Raw genomic sequence first — 23,467 nt, 5'->3', positions numbered from 1 at the left:
ACATGAACACCTGTCAAAGAAGTTTGAACTTGAATCAGTAAGCAATAAGGAAGCTCTGAAGATTTTTTTAGCAGAGAAATAGATGTGTCCAGATTGCTGAGAAAATTATTTTAGAAGTAGCAAGAAAGATAAGTATTAGGAGAAAAGGAAAGATAGAGGTGGGGGGAGGCAATGAAAAAAGAAAGAGAGGGAGGGAAGGAGGAGCTTAATAAGCTTTTTAACAGTAAATTAGACAGGTGGTCATGACAACCTGTAAGAGAAAGAGGGGCCAGTGAATAGAGAACATAGGGTGTATGTGATAGATGTTACAGAAGTGGGAATGGATAACACTTAGTAATTGATTGGATATGTGAAGTGAGGGAAACAGAAGAATCAGAAGTAACCCAAGGTTTCAAACAAAGGCATGGTGGTGCCCATTAGAAAGAGAAGAAAACTAAAAGAGAAGCAATAAGACTGATTTCAGGCATGATAAATTTGAAATTCCCATGGGACAATCATATGAAGAGATTATGTTGGCAAGTGGAAATGTAGGTCTGGTGCTCAGGCTAAGAGGAAGAGATGGAGAGGTATCTAAACTGAATGTGTGGGAATGAGTGAAATTGCAAAAGAAGAGAGTGTAGAGAGTAAAAGTTAAGGACATATGTTTAAAGAACATTTCATCTTAAGGAATGAGAGAACAAGGATCTAATGAACTGGTTAAAGATATGGGAGGAAAAGTAGGAGAGTGTGGTGTGATGTCTCTGAAGCCAAGAGAGAAGAGAGTCCACTGGGAGGATGTTAGACAATGATGCTAGATATTGTAGAGAGGGCAAAAGGAGACAAGGGCCTCAAGAATCAGCCCCATCACTAACTACATAACCATGAAATTACTTTGTGCCTCTGAATCAACTTCTTCATCTGTAAAAGATGATCAATGGTGTCAAATTCAAATAGAAATGGGGCCAATAAATTGTACATAAGGATATCTCTGCAGGTCATATTTCAACTCAGAAAAGTAATTTCACATATTATATTTTTATTTATTTTGTTAAATATTTCCTAATTATATTTTAATCTGATTCAGACCACACTAAGGAATGTTGTGGGTCAGATATGGCCCATGATCTGAGTGTTTGACACCTAGTCTAGGTGACCTCCAATACACTTGCCCCTGTCTACCTCAATTTACCTAACTGTAAAATGGGAAGACTAACAGCACCTACCTTCCAGGCTTGGTGTGAAGAACAAAGAAGATAACATTTGTAAAGAGCTTAGCTTTGTACTTAGTAGATGCTTAATAAATGCTTATTTATAAGCACTTATTGATCTCCTACAATGGACCAGACATTATGCTAGTGCTAAGGATACTAAAAAAAAAAAAAGAAAGGGAACAGTCCTTGATTTCAAGAGTTTACTTTCAAGAAATATGAAATAGTTATAGGGAGAAAAGTCAAAGTAAATAGTTAAATATGGTATGTGTTACTATGTTTTATAAATGCATTAAGAGTTCAGAAATGGAGATCAAGTAGTGATGAAAAAATTTGTGGAGAAAATGGTATTTCTGAAAGAATTTGAAGGATATGAAAATTTTGGATAGGCAGAGGGGGAAGAGACTTTGAGGTCCAGAATCTCAGCATGTGAAGGGACCCCACAAATCAAGCCCACAGTTTAACCCATGCCTTTTCAAGATCACCTCTATAAAACTTTCCAAAGACTAATTATCCAAACTAAATTTGAGTCATCCCATTCCATTTTTGCATGGCTCTAATGGTTAGAAAGTGTTTCCTTATATCAAACTTTTATGTGCCTCTCATACATCTTCCACCCATTGCTCCTAATTCTGCTCTATGGGACCAAGTTGACTTGGAAATGTTGCCTGCTCCCCACTACCTTCAGGAAGGACTAAAATCTGAACTATCCAGACAAGAGAAAAAAAAATCAACCCAGAGTTCACAAACAGATTCAATAATTCATTAGGGTGACTAATAACCTTCAATGCTACAATAGAGGACGCCCCCAGATGGAGGCTGACTTTATGTGTACATCTGTCTATAATTATCTTTGTTTGTGTTTGACCTTTTACTAATTCCTCTGGTGCCCAAGAACCAGTTTAAAATCTCCTGCATGATAACATTACAAAGGTAGGTTACCATCTGCTGTTTTTCCCACCTTGCTCGTGGATGACTCACCATTCTGGGTACCCTGGCAGGACTCCCAAATGTTGTCCTTACAGATCTATAAGTGTATAAAGTGATGAAGTTTTCATCCTTTCCAGGGTTTGTTATGCCAACTCAGGGCATCCCCTTAAGCATGATCCCAGGTGACAGAGGCAAAAATTGTATAAATTCCACTGACAAGTCTTTAAAGGGTTAAGAATCAACTATGCTCCTTCTCAGGTGAGGCACAAGAGTAGGTACCCAAATGGAGAGAGGAAGATGCTGCCAGTTTTCCTAGGGGAAATATCCCAGGAGGAAACATCTAAAATGGGGGCAAGCACTCTGGAGAACACAGACAAGTAAGGGCTACCCTAGGTCAGGATGGGTAATTGGAATATCATTTTAAAGAATACATTGTCACATGGGTTAAGCCCAGAAAGAGGGAGGGAGCAATGAAGGAAAAAGCTACAGGGAAACTGAAGAAAGATTGAGGGATTCAAACGGGAAAGAGAATGTTAAAGGACAAAAAAAAAAAAAAACAACAGAAAAAAGAGGATTGAAAATAGGGAATCCATGAGATAGTGAAAGAACATGAAGAAGGAAAAGAACCCTGAACAAATTTGATTTTTGAAAATACTCTTAATTTAGTTTTAATGTTTATATTTTCCCCAACAGAAGCTGGTGCCACATAAAACACTAGAATATTCTCCTTTCTTCTTGTCTCATTCTTCTGAATAAAACAAAATACTCATTGGTAGTGCTAGAAAGCATGTGATTTCATAAAAAGAAATTACCCAGTCTTGTCTGGACTGTTAGCTTTACCTCTGTACCTTTAGACAACTCAACTCATATCTTAATGTTAATGTGTACCCTATGGGGACACACACATCCTATTCTGTGCCTCCTGAGAATATGAAGAGGCTCCTAAGAGGACTTTGGGAAAGCATTTGGAACTTCTTTGAGAAAAAGAACTATATAAAAACAGTTGAAAGAAGGGTTAAGTGTGACTTTTCTCCTAGAGTTAATTAAGTTATTTTATAGTAAAAAGTATAGGAAAATCATTTGTTAGAGTTCTATTCAATTATTCATATATTAATTAAGCTAATACCAAAGTCCATGAAGAGGAAGAGCTTTTAATTCAGTGTATGGATTCTCTGTCAGTATGATAACTTAAGATTTTCCTGTACATTCTGTGGAATGTATGGAGTGGAAGGAAGTATACCGAGAAGAGGTTGAAGTTAATGCTCTGTGACTGATCAGTGGGCTCATCAGGTTTACCCATGAAACCATCACTCACATTGCTGTATTCCAGATCTCTCCACCCCTCAAGGGCTACAGTTCAAGACTATCACAGAGACCACCGTGGAGGTGCAGTGGGAACCCTTCTCCTTCTCCTTCGATGGGTGGGAGATCAGCTTCATCCCAAAGGTAACAACCATTTGGTTAGATTGCTAGATACCCTTTTTCCTGACACTAACTCTTCATCTGAAATTGAGACAGTTGAATAGAGGTAGCTGCTACCTAAGGCAATAAAACCCAAAGAAGTTGAAAGTTAGAATAGCTAGCTAGTGGAAGAACCAAGAGTAATGTTTATGTTTCCTTCCTCCTGTTCCAGAGGCATTTCTATCATGTGAAGTTGTGCTTCTTTTGGCTGAATAAAATATGGTTCCAATGTTATATTTACATCGTCAAGATGGTATTGTGGAAGAAATATTGGACTTGGACCCAGAAGACTTGGGTTCTTATCCCAGTTCTGCTACTAAGTATTTGTGTGTCCATTTTCAAAAGTCATTTAACCTCTCTGAGCCTCAGTTTCCCTTTATGTAAAATGATAATTGTTTTACTGCCCACTAAGTAGTATATTTTTATTAAAGATTTTATTTATTTTGAGTTTTACAATTTTTCCCCTAATCTTACTTCCCTCCCCCCACCCCCCACAGAGAGCAATTTGTCTGTCTTTACATGTTTCCCAGTGGTACATTGATCCAAATTGAGTGTGATGAGAGAGAAATCATATCCTTAAAGAAGAAACATAAAGTATAAGAGATAGCAAGATCAGAAGATATCAGTTTTTTTCTAAATTAAAGGAAATAGTCCTTGGACTTTGTTCAAACTCCACAGTTCTTTATCTGGATACAGATGGTATTCTCCATTGCAGACAGCCCAAAATTGTCCCTGATTGTCGCACTGATGGAATGAGCAAGTCCATCAAGGTTGATCATCCCCCCATGTTGCTGTTAGGGTGTACAGTGTTTTTCTGGTTCTGCTCACCTCACTCAGCATCAGTTCATGTAAATCCTTCCAGGCTTCCCTGAATTCCTATTCCTCCTGGTTTCTAACAGAACAATAGTGTTCCATGACATACATATACCACAGTTTGCTAAGCCTTTCCCCAATTGAAGTACATTTACTTGATTTCCAATTCTTTGCCACCACAAACAGGGCTGCTATGAATATTTTTGTACAAGTGATGTTTTTACCTTTTTTCATCATCTCTTCAGGGTATAGACCCAGTACCCACTAAGTAGTATTACTGTGAGGAAAAAATTTTGTAGTCCTTAAAATGCTATATAAAGATAAATTGCTAGTAAATAGACCCCCACTGAGAAATGAAGGGGACAACAGTGAAATGTAAGAAGAACCTGTTTTGGGCTTTGGGGCACTAGATTTAAACTTGGTCCCTGATCAATAACATGACATTAATACATATGGTCAACCTAATTGAGAATAAAGGGAAGAAGACTGGAGATAGTCAAAAGAGTTGCTGCTCCTTTTCAAAGTTTCCAGGATTTAATAGATCTAATTATTAAAAAAAAAATTTTTACTTACGATAGTTCAGTTGGATTCCAGTGCCAATAACACTAAGGGACTCTTAGTGGGAAAGTATTAAACTTCCATGACATCATTCTCCAAAGGTTGCAGTTATAACCTTAATATCTCTAGATTCCTTCTTAATAACCCCTTAGAAGTTTATCATGAATTTATCTAAACTCTTCTTGAACCTTTTTATATTTTCTACCTGAACTATTTGGGGGTAATGAATTCCATAATTTTGCTACCCAGATAAAATATTTCTTTTAATAACCTCCAAGAGATGCCCTCTAGTTTTCAGTATTTGTTGACAAACCCTGAGATCCTAGAATTTCACATTTAGAAGTTACTGTAGTGGTCATCTAGGTTACTTATGCCCCCCAAATAATGTTGCGTACCCTATTGCCAACAAAAGATTACATAGTCTTTTCTTGAAGACTTCTAATGAGGGGGAACTTCCCCACCTGTGTTCAACCTATCTAGAGTTAAATTTAGATTAGGGTTATAGGCCTAACCTTTAGAGAATGATTACAGTTTTTGTAAATGTCAATCATATCCCCTTTCTCTTCTTCCTCTGTCCAAGCTTAGGGAGGATTTACAAAAAAAAAAATACTGTATGTCTTCCTCTGTTAGACTCAAAAGCTATTTCTAATGAATAATTGTACAAGTTTCCTGTTTTCACCTTTGAGTGCCTTTGAAACTCTTAGAATCATAGAATTTTAGAACTGGAAAGAACCCTAGAAACCATCTAGTACAGTAACCCCCTCATTTTTACAGACCTGAAAACTGAAGCCCAGAGAAGGTAAGGGACTGTCACACAACTAGTTAGTGACAGTGCCAAGACAAGAACCCAAATCTCCTGACTCCTAGTTCAATGTTCTTTCCACTGGGCCATACTGCCTCTCTCTAAGGTGGGTCAATGGCATGTCTACATCATGACCAATAATTAATTTATTATGAAACTTTGTTTTTTGAGAAATGAATTTTTAAATGAATGTATTAGTGTAATTGTAGTGATCAAAACTGACCCAAAAAGAGTAAAGAAAATGTACTTTTTCCCTTCTTGAAGAAGTAGAAGACTATGGATACACAATATTGACTATACTATTAGATGTGTTGGCTGATTTTGCCAAACTGCTTTTTCCCCCCCTCTTTTCTCTTTTATTTTTTGCTACAAGGAATAGCTTAATGTATGAAAGAGGGGAAGGGACATATAGGAAATGAAGAGAGTTTTGAAAACAAAAAATAATCAACTTTAAAAATTTAAGGAATAAAGAAGGGGGAAAAAAGCAATGGGCAATTTGCTGCATACCTTCCTATAGAAGGAAGTGAGAAAATTGTCTTTTGCAAAGAGAGGGAAATTATATCCCCACCCCCTGCAACTGCCACACAGAGACAAAATTCTGTGCCAGGTTCCTCCATGCCCAGCCCTAAACAAAAAAGGTGGGATCAAAGCAAAATCAAGTGGTTTTGAAGAATAAACTTTCTCTTGTTCACTTGGTAATCTTTTCATTTCCCCCTTGGAAGTCTTCAGTCATATAGGTTTTTTTAAAAGTAGCTGTACAAGTTGCATCAAAGGCCAAGATCTCCTACTATATCCAGACCAATACCAAAAGTCCTGTTTCCTATACTATTAGATAATTCTGGAAAGGAAGTGAGAAGTATTCCATTGTATATCATTCCCTTCACTTTAATCAATATAAGAATGCCATATCATCATTCACTTGATGTCATGGTCTTCGATAACAAATGACAACAGTCATCTGGAATGTTTTCTGTGTTTGGTTCTGGGGATGACTGGCTTGAAAAGAAGTCACGTGCATGAGGGGTGGCTAGGTGGCGTAGTGGATAAAACACCGGCCTTGGAGTCAGGAGTACCTGGGTTCAAATCCGGTCTCAGACATTTAATAATTACCTAGCTGTGTGGCCTTGGGCAAGCCACTTAACCCCATTTGCCTTGCAAAAAAACCTTAAAAAAAAAGAAGTCATGTGCATGGAAGGTGTTATAGATAGCTGCAATGGCAATGCAAGACTCAGTCTCTAGTTTTGCATAATCAAGTGTGTTGAGAGGGAAGTATGGAATGATGAGTGAGTGTATATATGCAGGCTGATTGAGTTGATGTAGAATGATGTGAGTGGGAGGAGCAAAAATAATGTAATGTTATTGCAAGACAATGAGATTGCTTTGGGAAGATATCTTGGGATTCTCAGAAAGTTGTGAATGAGTCTTGGTTCATATACCCTGAAGGATGGATTTTTTTCCCCTGAGTGAGCATTTATATAATTAACTTGTAAGTGGGTGTAAAGAATAAACCCTGGGGCTCAGTGAAGATTCACATTTTCCTCTGATACTGGGAACCCCGAGAACACATGCAGTTGTGGGTCTCACTGTCTTCCCATGTAACCATATCAGCAAGCAAGAAGCAATAAGGAAAGAGCCCTAACAGATATAATCTAAAAAAAATGAGGCTCTGGTTCCCAAGAACCTTCACCGTTAAAAGTGGCATAAGACACAGAAAAGTGGACAGGACACTTTGGGATGCACAACTATAGAAGGTTAATTTGTAATACTTCTGTTGCCATCAATATCAAAGTGGATGGACTGATAAATGGAGAAAAAGGGGAATAGGTAGGGTAATGTTTTCACTATAACTAGCAAAGGACATAGGAAAAGCCTACTGGACAAAGAGGAGAAAATCCAGTCCCATATATTCTTTTTTGCCTCCTCTGTCTTTTCTTCTACTCCCTTTCCCCTCTATCTTAATCTTTGTTCTTACCCTGCTCCCATTTTGTATTAACACATTGGAGTAAATCATGTCACTAAGCTCTAACTCATCCAGCTGAAGGGGAAACAAGACATTGACAGATTCACATCTGATTTAACTCTAAGAGAAAATCCAGATATAACAAAATAATAGTTCCTGCCTGTAAAAAAAATATGAATGTCTTTCTTATTTTGAAATATGTCTGTATGTTTGTGTAGATGTACAGACACACATACACACACACACACACACACACACACACACAGAGAGAGCAATCTCCTCTAAATAGTCAAGGACAAGCTCTTCATGATTAAGGATAGAATGCTTGATGGATACTAACCAACATTATCATTTTGACCATGGCAAGTTGATTCTGTATCACATCATGACTAATTTTCATTGACAAACTCAACTGACTCATGAAGAGGCAAAGAAATATTTTTAATTGGAAGTGCATTTATTAAAACTTCAACAAGTTATAGTCAGTTTATATCACACTTGAAACCTGATGGGAATGAGCACTGGTTCCAGCACTACAATTATCTACATGATTAGACTGGAGATCAGCAGACATTGATCTACCATATTCTGAACTCATACAAACCTTCTCTCCTAGTGATGCTTCTTTTTCTTTCCTCCTTGCATCTCCCAGAACAATGAAGGGGGAGTGATTGCCCAACTCCCCAGTGATGTCACATCCTTCAACCAGACAGGGCTAAAGCCAGGGGAGGAGTACATCGTTAATGTTGTAGCTCTCAAAGATCAAGCACGGAGCCCCCCAACATCAGCCAGCATCTCAACTCGTAAGTTACTCCTACCCTGCCCCCTCCCCTCTGAAAACATAGGAGATGACCCTAAGAATATCAATATAGACTATTCTGTTTATAACAGGAACCTGGTGCCTACCTAAAGGACTTAGGCAAAATTCTACAGAGACTAAGGAAAGTTGTAGGTTGGACATAAAGAGTACACAAGAGTTAAAGGCAGGAAGATCTGGGTTCAAACCCCTCTCTCAAACCCTCTCTACATGGTAATATAACTTTTAGAGTTGCATAGAACTCTGTAAAACTTGAGGAAGCAGGACAATTTGCCGCAATAGTTTCCTCATGGAAAGCTACCTCTTTGAGTGAAATCAAAGGTTCTGTCCAAAAACAACACAAAACTAAAGACAAATTCCTTCCTTGACTTCTTGACTAGACTCCATTTGTATCCTGCTCATCCCCAAAAACAGGAAACTTGAAGACTAGGAGATAAAATTTTTCTGGTTATCTTCTTAGTCATCAAAGAACTTACTCGCTCACACTTGTCCTCTCTATAAAAAGGAGGAAATGGGACTTGGAGTAAAATTAAGCAGGCACTTACTATCAGAACCAACTCAGTGGGAACTTAGTTGATGTTGGAAATGAAATTAAATTATTCTTTCACTGATATAGGTTCATCCCAACCCATTTGTTATATTGGCAGTTTGGTGAATTGCCCATTTAGCTACTTTAAATGACTCATCTTAGAGGGGGAAAAGTCACTTACCATGCATGTGGCATTCCCCAAAATTATCTAAGGGTTAAAAATATCCTCTGATGGTAACTATTTTGTCCCCATTTTATAAAGGAAACCAAGACACAGGTTAAATTCCCTGTCCAGTTAGAAGCAGAATATATATAATAAAATCCAACTTTTCTGCTTCCAACATTAGAGGCTCTGACCTTTTCAAACACTCTTGAAAAATTAGTTGTGCACATTCTTCAACCTTGCAAAGGTGAGCTCATCAAAGGAGTTTAAACTACTGAACCAGCTCCATTTTCCGATTTGATGCCTAGTTCTTCACCCTTAGAGAAAGAACTAACTGGGTCATAAAATGGCATTAGACCAATAGTATATGTAAGTGGGTAACCCTTACAATATAGTTCCAAATCAAAGAAATTTTAAGTCCTGAATCTGACATTCAGACTTAGCCCAGGGTTTTTCTAGCCTTAAAGGAATCTAGATAACATCCCAATACCCAAGAAACCTAATGTGTTCCATGGTCTAGACCCTAAAACCAGAAACATGATAAGATTGGAGCAATGTTGGTTTTGTCCAAAGGTTATTTGTAGTGTTTGTGCTGATTAGCAGTAATCAGTTTAAATAGGAAAACCTAAGTTAGTCATTATTCCTGATCCACAATCAGGTTACACCCCAAGTCAATTTATTTGTGGCTCCACTGTTCCAGCATTGGATTGAAGATGTTTTCCCATGAACTTTAGTGAATCAGGTTCTTTGTCTTAAGAACCCCATTAATTATCCCCTTCTAGTCTTGGATCCCAGCGTGTACTCTTTCTGCATGAGGTAACTAAATGGCTTATTATGGTTTTGCCTAAAGGCACACCTGACCTAGCTGAACCTTGTTTTACCACCAATGATTTAGGCCATGTATAGGTCACTTTTAGCTAATACTCCAGAGTCTTCATGTTTCAAAATCCATCTTTATGCTTGGCATTAAAATTGCTTTAGAAGCTGAAAGAAACTATAGACCAAATAACAACAACAAAAAGCATGTTAGATGTACAAAGAAATCCAAAAGACATTCCTTGCTCTCAAGGAGCATGTAGTCTGATGGAAAGAATTTTCTCTGGCTTCCTTCAAGGCTCAGCTAAAATCAAATCTTTCATAGGAAGATGTCCATAAGCTCTCTTAATTATAATGCTTTCCTATTTATCTTATATAGAGATATGATATAGATATAGATTAGATAGATAGATAGACAGACAGACAGATATGGTTTGTACCTAATTATTTGTTAGCTGTCTTCCTCCATGAGATTGTGAACCCAAGAGTAGATTATATTTTTTCTTTCTTTGCATCCATTTTCCATTGAGCCCTATAAATAATAGACCCTTAAATATTTACTGAGTGAGAAGATATATAATAGCTATGTACATTGAGTCTTATTGGCCCTTTCTTTAAAAGAATTTTAAGACCTTAGAGGATGGAGCCAGATCTTATCTTGGTCTTACTCCAAGACCACTTTTGTGCCAATTCTTTAACCAGCCTTGGTTTAGAAGTCCCCTAAGAATGCTTTTCAAATAACTATTTCTGCTCATTTTAAATTTGGCTAAGTTGAAAGTCACTGAAAGAAAGAGACAAGGAAAGGAAAAAAGAAAGAAAGAAAAAGAGAAAGAAAGAAAAGGAGAGAAGGAAGAAAAAAGGAAGAGGAAAAGGAAAAAAAGTGGGGAGAGAGAGAAGAAGGAAGGAAGGAAGGAAGGAAGGAAGGAAGGAAGGAAGGAAGGAAGGAAGGAAGGAAGGAAGGAAAGAAGGAAGGAAAGAAAGAAGGAAGGTAGGTAGGTAGTGGGGAAATGGAAACCATCCAGGTTTACTTTCTGAGAATTTAGTTGGAGACATGAGATCAAATCAGTTTATTTTTCCTGGGTTACAGTGTGACATCTCTGCAAAGAGATCAGGTCAAGTTCATGTAAGGATGGTCACCACAATGTCAGGATCTGAGGGGTACCTGAAGTGATAACTAACCCTCCACCAACCCAGTCTGATATCTTTTAAGAAATGTTTTGTTTCCCTTTACAACATTCTGACCTGTACCAAGCACCCCCTGCAAAGAAAGGAACCCTTTATCAACCATTCAGGTGGCCTTTTTTCAATATAAACCATTCTGTGAATGCAAATGACAAGTCCACCTGCTGAGAAAGCTCTCTGTGAAACATGATCCCATTCTAATAAGGTCAGCTGTTAAAATAAGATTTTGTGGTTTTAAGGGGTTGAAGGACAAAATTTTCATGTAATAATTTAGGTCTTAATGTCATCATTTTTCTTCCCAAGGATCTCTTGTTTACAGTCACTTAAAACTCATGTCACAGTCCATAGAGTATGAACTTGAAAGGCAGAGGATCTGGGTTGAAATCTTTTTTCCTATACTTGCTCCCCATGTGACCTAGACTCTGCTTTTTCATCTATCAAATTGAATGACCTCTGAAGTTCTTTCTGCATCTAAAGCTGTAATCCTTGTGAAATACATTGATGATTAGTAGAAATTTCCCACTCCCTTAACACACCCCCCCTTTCATAAGTGGAGGAAATGAGGCAAAAAAGGGCAAAATAACCCAAAGACATTCCCACAATTCTTCAAGGGTTGCAAAGGACTTTTACTAAGTACATGTGGGAAGAAATCCTAGATCCCTTGCTTCCAGGGCTAGAGAAGAATGTAATATTTTTTAAAACTCTACTATCAATGCCTAAATATGACCTACTTGGGGTCAAGGAATTCACTTCAGTAGGATACAGGATTTGCAGTCCTTCTGGAAAGGGTGTTTAGTAAATATTTAGTAGCTCACTGGGGTGGGGGGGGATGTATAGGTGATCTGCTTTTGAGTTTAATCTGCATTCTTAATATTTTCTTCATCATTTTCTTGAATCTAAACAATCAACAAAACAGTAAATCAAGTTCTGTTTTGTAGCATTTGCCAATTTTGGAGAATTAAATGCTCTCACTGAAAATTTAGCAATCTGTTCTCGTGGCTCTAACACACCCCTGTCTATAGGACACATTTCATTCTATAGTGAAGCTAAGTAAATCAGTCTACTTCTGAGTTAGCCTAGGGCAGGCCAAACAATAAATCTCAGGTTAATTAGAAAATGCTAGTCTCTCTTTACCTCTCTTCCTTTCCTATCCTGCCATCCGCTCTCCCCCAGCACCCACCCCTGCTAATCCAATTTGACCAGAGCAGGAAACCCTGGAACTGAATGACTGGTGCCAATCTAGAACCAATGGGTTATTCTAGGGTAAGTCTATATCAAGATGTAGTCTTGACCTGACCTGATCCAGACATCTACAGACATCTTGATACTGCCCTATATAGAAATGGTACCAAGGTCATGGAAAAGCCTATTATGTGGCTGGGGTGCCTTTCTGATCTAATAATATCCTCAAATAATTGAAAAATGGAGACAGTTCAGGCTTTGGAGAAGTAAAGTTACAGAATAGGAAATTCTTTCACTGGATACTATTTTCCAGTAGAGAATATTCATATCAGCAAATGCAAAGATCCATTATGGTCTCTTGCCTTCTTGTTTTTAGTCCTCATGTCTCCTGAGGGTCTCATATAGATGAACCAACAGGTCAGACCTAGTCTGAGCTGAAGTACCCCTGGGCAGTCAATCTAAAAATCATGGTTATATGGATTGGGCTGATTGCTTAATAAGTATTTCCTCCAGGCTACTGGAGATGATGAGAGCTAGGCAAAAGTTCACATAGATGTAGACATTTCATGGTCCTTTTTTCTTTACTGCTTTGATGGAGACAGAATTGGCTATCTAAGGTAAACAGATGCCCTTTCTTTCCTAATACCAGGATATCCAAAACAACTGTATGGAGAGATAGGTTTCAAAGTCAGAAAGACTTCAAAATCCTGCTCAAAATACTATCTTGTGATCCAAGTTATTTGACCTTTCTTAAAATACTTCCTCTATAAAATGAGGGGATTGGACAACTTCTAAGATTCCTTCCAATTCAAATTTTATGATGCTATGAATGCAAATATAACAATCTAATAGAAAGAAACTAAGTTTAGAGAAAGCTAAGTTCTCATGTCAGGTTAATCACTATCTCACTATAAGCTCTCAAGACCTAATCCTCTCTGTACCTCACTTTCCCCATAGGCAGAATAAGGGTGAAAAGAGATAACTGACTTGAAGGTGCTATACCAGTAATGTTCTTTTATCAAAATTGTATTCCCCATCCATTTTTATTCCATCATTTTGTTTCTCACCTAGTCATTGATGGACCCACACAGCTCTTAGTTCGAGATGTCTCAGACACTGTGGCCTTCGTGGAGTGGACCCCACCTCGAGCCAAAGTTGATTTCATTCTCCTGAAATATGGGCTACTCGATGGAGAGGGTGGGAGGACCACCTTCAGGCTACAGCCTCCTCTGAGTCAGTATTCTGTACAAGCCCTAAGACCTGGCTCCCACTATGAAGTCTCTGTCAGCGCCATTCGAGGGACCAATGAAAGTACTTCCACCACCACTCACTTCACAACAGGTATGGCAACAGGTGGGGAGAGAATTGAGGTAGAAAGGAAAAAAAAAGACTGCTTGGGGAGCCAGCTCACCTGAAAAAAAAATGAATTAGTAGGTCTTTCCTGAAGTACAGATGCAAGCTTGACATCAACAAGCAGAAAATTAGGAATAACAGATCAATAGATCCAGAGTTGGAAGGAACCTCAATGAATATCTAGACAAACCCCCTCATTGTCCAGGGAGATTAAATGATTTGCCAAATAAGACATGAATAGAAAGCATCATAGGCAGATATGAACCCAGATCTTTTGGCTACAAATTCAGTGTCAGTCAGTAAATGACTATTAAGAACCTACAGTATGACAGACACTGGATATGATGAGTGCTGGTGATTTAAAAAAAAAGGTCAAATACAGTCCTTTCCATCAAGGGTTTTACAATCCAATGGGAGAGATAACATGCACATAAATATGTACAAATGAGCTAATTGGAGGATGAAATAGGAAATAATAAAAGGAAGGAACTAGAATTTAAAGAGGTTGGTTGTCATCTTATGGATATCAGTTAAGACTTAAAGGAAGTCAAGGAAAGTAATACAGAGAGAAGTAAGAGTATTTTAGCTAAGTGATCTTCCTACTATTCTAAGATTGCAGAGCCTCCTATAAAGAAGAGGCAAGGTATAAGTAGCATAGCAGCAGCAGCAGCAGCAGCAGCAGCAGTAGTAGTAGTAGTAGTAGTAGTAGTAGTAGTAGTAGTAGTAGTAGTAGTAGAAGGAGGAGGAGGAGGAGGAGGAGTTGTAGTAGCAGCAGCAACAAAAGCAGTAGTGGTGGTAGTGGTAGTAGTGAGGGTGGTAGTAGTAGTAGGAGGAGTAGTAAGAGTAGTAGTAATAATAATAATGAGTTGAATTTTAATAGTGCTTTCAAGCTTCCAAAGTACTTTACAAATATTATCTCATTTGAACTTCACAGAAATGTTTCGAGGTACTCAACATCCCTGTATTATAGTCAAGGAAATTGAGACTCTCAGAGTTTAAGTGATTTCTCTAGGATCATACAGCTAAGGTGTCTGAGGCAGTATTTGAACCCAGCACTTCCTGACTCAAGCCAGCATATTGTCTACTATACCATGCTGCCCTTAGCAGAAAAAGCCTTGTACAATAGGAGTCAGGACACCTGGGTCCAACACTTGATCTGCCATTCTTTGAAAGGAGAGTGGATAGATTCTAGTGATTAAGGTTCTATTGGACTTGGAGTTCAAATCCTACCCCAGATACTTAATAGTTCTCTGATTTGAGGCAAGTCATTTAACCTTGATCTGCTTCAGGTTTGCATGGTACAGATGATCCTGAGTTCTAGAAGGCTGGACCAGCAGAAAATGAGCCTTATAAGCTCAAACAAGCAAGAGGGACTTCATTGCTATGAGTCATCAGAATAGGATTTCAGCATAGGTCATAGGACTGTAGGTTTTGAGCTAGAAGACACCATAGAGACCATTAAGTTTCATATAGATGACAAATCTATTTTGATAAACATGGGGAGGGGTTGAAGCAGATGACCTCAACATTCCCTTCCAGTCCTCCATCTATAATCCTATGAATACATCATGCAGACGACCTTTCCTCTCTGATTCTTGAGTATCAGCCTTGGCTCCCACCTGCCTTGCCCCACATGGGCAACCCAAGTCCTCATGATCATTTCTTTATTGCACAAAGGCATTTCTTGAAAGGCAGGGGTTTTTTTTTGTTTTTTTTGTTTTTTTGGTGTGCTGTTTTCAGATAAGGGGTTGGAGTAGCAATAAAGCCAGAGAGAACTCTCCACCAAGCAATCTCATATAAAGGAAGATTCTTGATGTTTAGCCCAAAAAGATGGGGATGGGATTGGCTGGTGGCCCAGACAAATTCCAATCAGGAGCAATTACATTCTGCTACCTGGAAACTCTTCCGGCAGCCTCCATTCAACACAGCAAGGGTTTCTGTTGCCAGTTAGACTGCCGACTGGCAGCTGGTAAGCATCTGCCACTCCATTCCCTCGGCAAGGCCATTCTCCCACTCCTGCAGGGGTCATGTGGAGAGAAAGGGCAGCACAGTGAGGAGAGAAGTCATTCTGTGGACAGACAGCATCACAAGGCTTCTGGTTAGTTAGCAGGAGCCAGTCATGTTAAGAGGAGGTAAGGGCCAAGAGCCCTCAGTCATTTCCTCATTCCATTTAAATTCAGATTAGTCAGAGTGCTTTCCCAGGTGATGCTTTGGATGCTGTAAGGACATCAACTTGTAGGCGGTTAAAGCAGAGGCATTGGGTTCTAGGAGTAACATTGGATCTACCAGGACTGTAAGAGCTATTGTTTAGAGGAAAGGAGACCCTTCTGTGTATTTGTGTGTGTGTGTGTGTGTGTGTGTGTGTGTGTGACAGAGAGACAGACAGAGACAGAGATACAGAGATAAATACAGAGACATGGGATAGGGTGGAGGAGAATCAGAGACAAAGAGACAAGAGACAGAGATAAGCAAATTGATAAGAAACTGAGGGAGAAAGATACAATGACAGACAAAAAGAGACAGAGAGTAAAAGAATGCCAGGGACAGGAACACACTAAAGGCAGCCAGTGGTAGAGTGGACAGAATACAACATAGAGCACCTCATAAACACCTGAGTTCAAATGCTACCTCAGACATTTACTCCCTATGATACTCTCAGCAAGTCATTTAATTTAAATGTTTCATTCATCAGTAAAATGTGGATTGTCATAGCAGCTAACTCATGGATTGGTTGGGTGGATCAAATAAGTAAATATGTGTAAAGCATCTTGCGAACCATAAAGGTGTTATGTAAATGTTCCTATTGCTTTTTACAATTTGTTTATTGTATCATTTTATCACTAAACCCATAATCACATCATCATCATCATCATTAATATTATTGGAATTCAACCTTTTCTGATGACAGCTGATGCCTCTAGACTGCAAATAATGACCATGATTTTTGCCCTTGGGCACTCATTTGGGATAGACTTCATTATTAAAAACAAGGCTTCTTTCTTATTCAGAATTTCCTAGAATAGCCTTCCTCCTATCCCCTCTAAAGAACCATACCAAATAATAATTCTTTTTAAAGAAAAAGAGTAAAAGAATTAGCAAAAACAATCATTCATTCAAAAAACCTCAAGTATGAATACTACACCCATGAACTTTCCTTCTCTGCAAAGAAATAAGGAGGAATTCTCTTCTCATTTCTCTTCTTTGGGGTCATGCTTGCTACTTTAATTTTTCAACATTCACTTTTTTATGGTTTTGAAGTAATATTTTCTATTGATAATGTACTTTTTTCTTTTTTCTTTTATTTTCCATTTATGTATAAAAACAATTTTAACTTTTTCCCTAATTTTCAGTTCCATATTCTCTTCCTCTCTCTCTGTCTCTCTCTGTCTCTCTGTCTCTCTCTGTCTCTCTCTGTCTCTCTCTCTCTCTCTCTTTTCTCCTACCCCCTCATTGAGAAGGCAAGGAATTTAATAAAGGTTATATGTGTGCAGTCATGAAAAACATTTCCCTTAGTTATATTGTGAAAGAAAAACACAAGCAAAAAAAATTAACTAAAAAGTATTCAATCTGCATTAAGATTCTATCATTTCTTTCTCTGGAAGTGGATAGCATTTTTCATCATAAACCTTCAGAACTGTCTTGGTTCTTTATATTGTTGAGAATAGTTAAGTCATTCATGATTGATCATTATACTATATTGCTATTATTGTATACAATGTTCTCCTGGTTCTGCTCACTTCACTTCCCATTACCTTCTATACATCTTTTCAGGTTTTTTTTTCTGAAACCATTTTGCTCATCATTTCTCATATCATAATTATATTTCATCACCATATTATATCACAACATGTTCAGTCATTCCACAATTGTTGGGCATCCCTTCAGTTTCCTAAATTTCCTATTCTTTGCTACTACAAAAAAAAGAGCTGCTATAAATATTTTGATTCTTTTCCTTTTTCTTTCATCTCTTTGGAACACAAACCTATTGCTAAGTGAAGAACTACTGTTTTATAGCCCTTTAGACATAGTTCCAAATTGTTCTGCAGAATGGTTGGATCAATTTACAACTCCACTTATTTACATTGTTGTAGTCATTATGGTTATTGTTGTCTTGGCTCTTGAGTACTTCACTTTGCATCAGTTCATTTTAGTCTTTCCATGCTTCTCTGTGTTCATCATATTTATCATCTCTTACAACATAGTAATATTCCATTACATTCACTGACAAAGCTTAGCTTTGCTGTTCTATCAGGTTATTTTTTTCAAGACTCCTCACTTTAAGAAACCAAACACAAGTCCTAGAGCTTCCTAAATTAGAGAAGGAACAATAATTAATATTTACATAACTCTTGAAGGTTTGCAAAGCATTGTTCACATATTATTTCATTTGAAATGAAAGGACCTTAAGAAATCAACTTTACCAGATGATCTCTTCATACCTTTATCTGCTCTACTACATCATAAAATAATTGATTTAAGATGGAAGGGGATCTTAGAGACAGGAGTGAGCTGGTAATTGTGAACCGCCAAAACCAGTTTGGTTTAACAATCAAAGAGTTCAGGGAGCTCCAAAATCACTCCACACATTTTAGCTTAATCTGCATTATAACCAGTTCCTTGATCTTTTTTTTACATGCCAGGCAACATAATAATGAATCAAGTCCTAATATATATGTTTGCCAGTTTCCATGCACACACTGAAAAGTTAACAGTTGGCTCGGAAAAGCAACTTAGAGTTGTTATCAGCTCACCTCTGCTTAAAAGCCATCTCCTCCATCACATTTAAAGATCAGTAAAATGAGTTCCAGAAAGATTCAAGAGGCTTGTTCTTAAGGAAGAAGTCCTGAAGTGAAAACTCAAACCCTTATCCATTGACCTCAGATCAGGCAGTCTCTTCACTGTTGGGAAAAAATGGCATCCCTTAGAAGCAATCAACAAACTTTTAACAAGTACATACCATATGCTAGGTACTGTGCTAAGCACAGAAACAAAATCCCTGTCCTCAAGAAGCTTACAAGACATCCATGGAAAGAAGTCCTTGTATAACCTCCCAAATCATTCTAAATGGATATTTTGGGTGAGTTCTTATTGTCAAGAGGTTTTATTATTTTTTATTCTTATATGGAACCAAAATCTGCCTCTCTAACTTCTCTACAAGATTTACCTATTAATTAATTAATTATGGGCCAAGCAAAACAAACCTAAACTCTCTTCTACATGGTAACTCTGCAAATATTGAAAGAAAGTTATCATGTTGCCTTTCTAATCTTTCTTGCAGATTAGTCACCACCACTCTCTTTATCGTGTAATACAGTCTATGGTTCTCTCCCCCTCTTGGTTTCCCTTTCCAGGTTAGTTCCAACCTGCCAACATCCTTCTGTAAAGGGATCCCCAAAATCACACGTAGAATTCCAGATGTGACCAAAAAGTCATAGTCCCATGAAAAAAAAGTGGTGTTAACTATGGTTGTTTTGCTGTTTTGCAGAAATTGATGCACCCAAGAATTTACGAGTGGGTTCCCGTTCAGCAACAAGCCTTGACCTTGAATGGGACAACAGTGAGGCTGAGGTGCAAGAATATAAGGTGGTATACAGCACTCTGGCGGGTGAGCAGTACCATGAACTGATGGCTCCTAAGAATTCCGGCCCTACCACCAGAGCCACCCTCAGCAGTGAGTAATGTTTTCCCTGCTTCTGAAACTCTTTAACCACTAAGGACATCACTAGGATCTGTACTTGTTATTAGTTCCCTGAAGATTCTTTAAAATGAGTTAGTTCTTCCTGTGTAAATCATACACTCAAGTCAACCCAGGGCTTTCATTGCCATAAAAGAATGAGTAAGAAGAATGCCAGAATTTATATTGAGCTTATTGCATAATTTGTCCATTTGATTGGGAACAAGTAGTACCTCAGTAAAGATGCATTCATTATCTAGAGACACTTTTTGTTGGGGAGTGGGGTTCCATCAATATGTTTCCTATACTATTTGGGCATTTTTGTGTCTGATGACAATCACTATTTACTCTCTTTTTACAGTATTTGTTGGGGAAGAAGTAATTGGTGTGGTGGATATGGAATGAAAACCTGAACAAGAGGGGTTATAAACAATGGAAAGTATATCCAGATGACTAGAGCATAGATTTAGAGCCAGAAGAAACCTCAAAGTGCTAGTCCAACTAGTCCATAAAGTCCAACCCTTTCATTTTACAAATGAGGAAATGGTGGTTCCTAGTTCCTCTTTTCACAGTAAGAAAGCAAGGACAGCTGAACTGTGGGGAAAGCAAGGCAGTAGCTATGTAGCTATACCCTTCAAAACAATCCCCATCTTTTAAAGGTAGCTATATAGCAGAGAGACCTGAATTCATATCTGACCTCAGACATTTATTAAATATGAGACTTGGGCAAATCACTTAATCTCTGTTGACTTCAGTTTCCTCAAATGTAAAATAGAAATAACAGTACCTCACCTCTCTTGCAAGACTGTTTTGAGGAAAAAGTACCTGGGGAAAAAGTAGGTACCATATAAGTGCTTATACCTTTTCCTTCTCCCACCCCTACCACTTCCCCCACCTACCCATTCTGAAGTTGCTTAAAGACCATAGAAAAAATTAAGATGAAATAGAAAATCTATATTGGGGTGTCTGACCTTCAATACAACTGTTGCTAAGTGACTACATTAAAAAGAAAGATAAGGAATCAGGGAAGAATATTGTATTGTGGCTCCATGTATCTTTTGCTCTTGGGTGGCTTTCCTCAGGCATCTCTGTGTTACTCTACAATGTATATACAACTAAAGGAAACTTCTGTGTTAGGATCTACTGCTAAGATTATAGGCATAAAAAACAGGACTCAGTAGTGAATTTGTGTTGCCAAATCCATGCCATGGTTTTTTCTGATAGTATCCACTATATGTGCTTTTTTGTGTATCTTGGACCTCTAAGGCAGTCTGGTGAAACCTATGGATCCCTTTTCAGGAGAATGTGTTTAAATGCATAAAATGTATTACGTAGAATTACAATGGAAACCAAATATTAGGGAAGATAAGGATGTAGGATTTTGTTTTGTTTCCCTTTCCAAGTTCATGAACACACTAAAGATGCCTTGGGAATCCTTGGATCCCAAATTAAGAAGTTCTACTCTAACTCATTCCTTATTCTTTCAGGAATATTTGCATCAGAGGCTGTGATAATTCTGACCAGCACTCTCCACTAAGTGCTTGTGTAGCTTAGTCTAGTGCTTACTCTGATAAAGGGAAAGATTGAATGCAAAAGAAAAAGGGGGCAGGAGAGGATGAGATGTATAGATAGTATCATGAATTTGGAAAGACTGAGAGATAGTAGAGAAATGAAGGAGCTTGTATAGTCTGATCCAAGAGATCAGGAAGAGTCAGACATTTCTGAATGACTGAACACCAATAACGTAATCTGACCAGTCTGTTCTGTATTTCCCAAAGATAAATACAGATCAATGAAGCCCTGACAAGGGACCTCTGCTCACCTGAAAAGGCACAGATAAGTACTGCTCTCTAGACCTTGGCCAAAAGAGTATATTCCAAGGGAGATAAACCAACTCACTCAACTAGACAATGGGAAGTAGGACCCCAGCCTTGCCATTGAAGAGTCCCCATGTCACACAAATCTACAAACACACCCCAATAGGAAAGTCTGCCAATGTTTTCTGTCCATAATAACCAGTCTACCTTAAGCTGAGGCAAGTGGTCAAAAATGCAGTTCACCAACATCAAGGAATTCCTGCCTCTATGGTGGACATAGGAAGGAACAGAAAGTGGAGTGAGAAAGGATAAGGGGAATAAGTTGATGGGAATTTGTCCCAACTCCTTAAATAAAACTACTTCTTTCTTTTTTCCCCTGTCTTTATATGCTTTCTCTGTGCCATCATCACCTAACAGCTACTCATCCATAAGTATGCTTGAACTGTTACTTGGGTTGGACCAGTTTATTAAGTTTTCTTCCTGCATCTCTAGGACTCTGTCTTTTGTCAACCAAGCATCATGAACAGATAAATGCAATGTGTGAGAGTGAAGATGAAAGGAGAATACCCACTTCATGGAATGTCCCATCTATAGCTTGTCACAAAATAGAAAAAAATTAAGCATTGTAGGTAGGAATGGGGGAAAGGGACTAATGAGGAATTAGAAAAAAATTAAACATTGTAGCTAGGAATGGGGAAAAGGACTAATGAGGAATTATGTACTTGTCTCATCTGCCTTGGATGCATTATTGAACTGGTATGAGAGAGTAGAAAAAGCACTCACTTTGGAGTCAGAGATCCCGGGTTTAAATACTGAAATTGCCTTTTACTCCCTATGTAAAATGGGCAACTAACTTAGCCTCTTTGATCCTTAGTTTATTAAACTATAAAAAAGAGGAAATTGGACTTGGTGAGCTCTAAGTGACCTTCCAAATAAAGATTTTCAATCAAAAGATAATCCTCTGTAGCAAATCTAGGTCTTCCTCATTCCAATGGTCTTCATCATGCTACTCTTCCTCAGTAGAGCTTCCATTTCCTGTTGGATTAAAAAAATATGGTATTTTTTTAAAAAGGAAGCATGAAATTCTCCAAAGAACACTGAACTGAGAGCCAGAAGACCTGAAACCTAGTTCCAGTTCTTCCATAAATGCATCCTTTGACCTTGGTCAAATCACATCTCTTCTGCAGACCTTGGATTCCATAATTATAAAATGAAGCATTTGTCTTTTGAGTTCTCTTCCAACTTTGTTATCCTATGACATCATATTGAATGGCAGAAAGCATGCAGTTGCATTGTTTCATGGGACAGACACTTTGAATGGCAGAAGGGAACTACAGGTTGCCAATAGACTTGCAGAGATTGATTTAGCTGGACTATATACCTTGGCGTCTTCCAAAAGCATTTGCTGTCTTGGTAGACAAGACAGCAGTGAGTGCATAAAATAAACAGGAATAGTATAATCAAAGCCATTTTCCTTTGAGTTGAAATCTCCCCATGACCTTGCCAAATGAGGTCAGTTAAAGTAAATATAATAAATGTTTTCCCCAGACAGACATACTCCTGAAGAAAAGAAAGAAGGCCAAAAGATATGCTGACCAAGCAAGTTAAAGGGGGTAAATTAAACACAGAGGGAACAGACTAGCTGCCTTAAGTGGCTTTTGTGGATAGTTGGAGACATTCAGAAAAAAGTAAGTTAAACAAGAGATTCTGAGAATTAGCGCTGGAGGAAATATGTTTTAAAAGCAATTCATTATTGCATTGGAGCCTCATGATGATTTGGCAATGAATGAGATTTCAAGGATTGACTTTGAGAAAAGGGATGTTTAAGTCCAATAATGAATGACATAAGAAAGTGGACAAACAATCCTCTAGTTATCAACTCCCAATTCTGAGAAGCAAAGTTCTTTGCAAACTTAAAACTATCATGAAATGAATTATTATTATTATTATTATTATTAATCTGCATATTCCTTTTAAAATCTACCTCCATGTGAAATACAGCAAATAACTGGTCTATTGACTGGTTTAGGAATGAAACAGCATAGTACATCAAAAAGATTACTGACTCTAAAGTCAAAAAACTAGCTTTGACTCTTTCTTCTGAGAGTCTCTGTGACCCTAGATAAGTCATCAGGTCTCAATTGCCTTATCAGCAAAATGTTGTTGTACTATATTTTTGAAGAGGACCAATGACAACATTGACTTACTCATAAAGTGGATTTA

At 38.0% G+C, this 23,467-nt stretch overlaps 1 protein-coding gene across 2 annotated transcripts in view; it reads left to right on the top strand.

The window, feature by feature from the left end:
• The window catches only part of TNR (tenascin R), a 112,619-nt gene that overhangs the window by 10,606 nt on the left and 78,546 nt on the right, over positions 1-23,467 (top strand). For both annotated transcript variants that reach the window (XM_074222094.1, XM_074222095.1), the window contains 4 exons: positions 3,448-3,563; positions 8,364-8,514; positions 13,472-13,741; positions 19,239-19,424. In XM_074222094.1, coding sequence (XP_074078195.1) covers positions 3,448-3,563; positions 8,364-8,514; positions 13,472-13,741; positions 19,239-19,424 — 723 coding nt within the window. The remainder of the gene's footprint in view (positions 1-3,447; positions 3,564-8,363; positions 8,515-13,471; positions 13,742-19,238; positions 19,425-23,467) is intronic.

This window comes from Macrotis lagotis, chromosome 2 (assembly GCF_037893015.1).
Source record: "Macrotis lagotis isolate mMagLag1 chromosome 2, bilby.v1.9.chrom.fasta, whole genome shotgun sequence".
Classification (NCBI taxonomy): Eukaryota; Metazoa; Chordata; class Mammalia; order Peramelemorphia; family Peramelidae; genus Macrotis; species Macrotis lagotis.
Note: the sequence above shows the minus strand (reverse complement) of the source record. Positions and strands in the feature narration are given on the sequence as shown.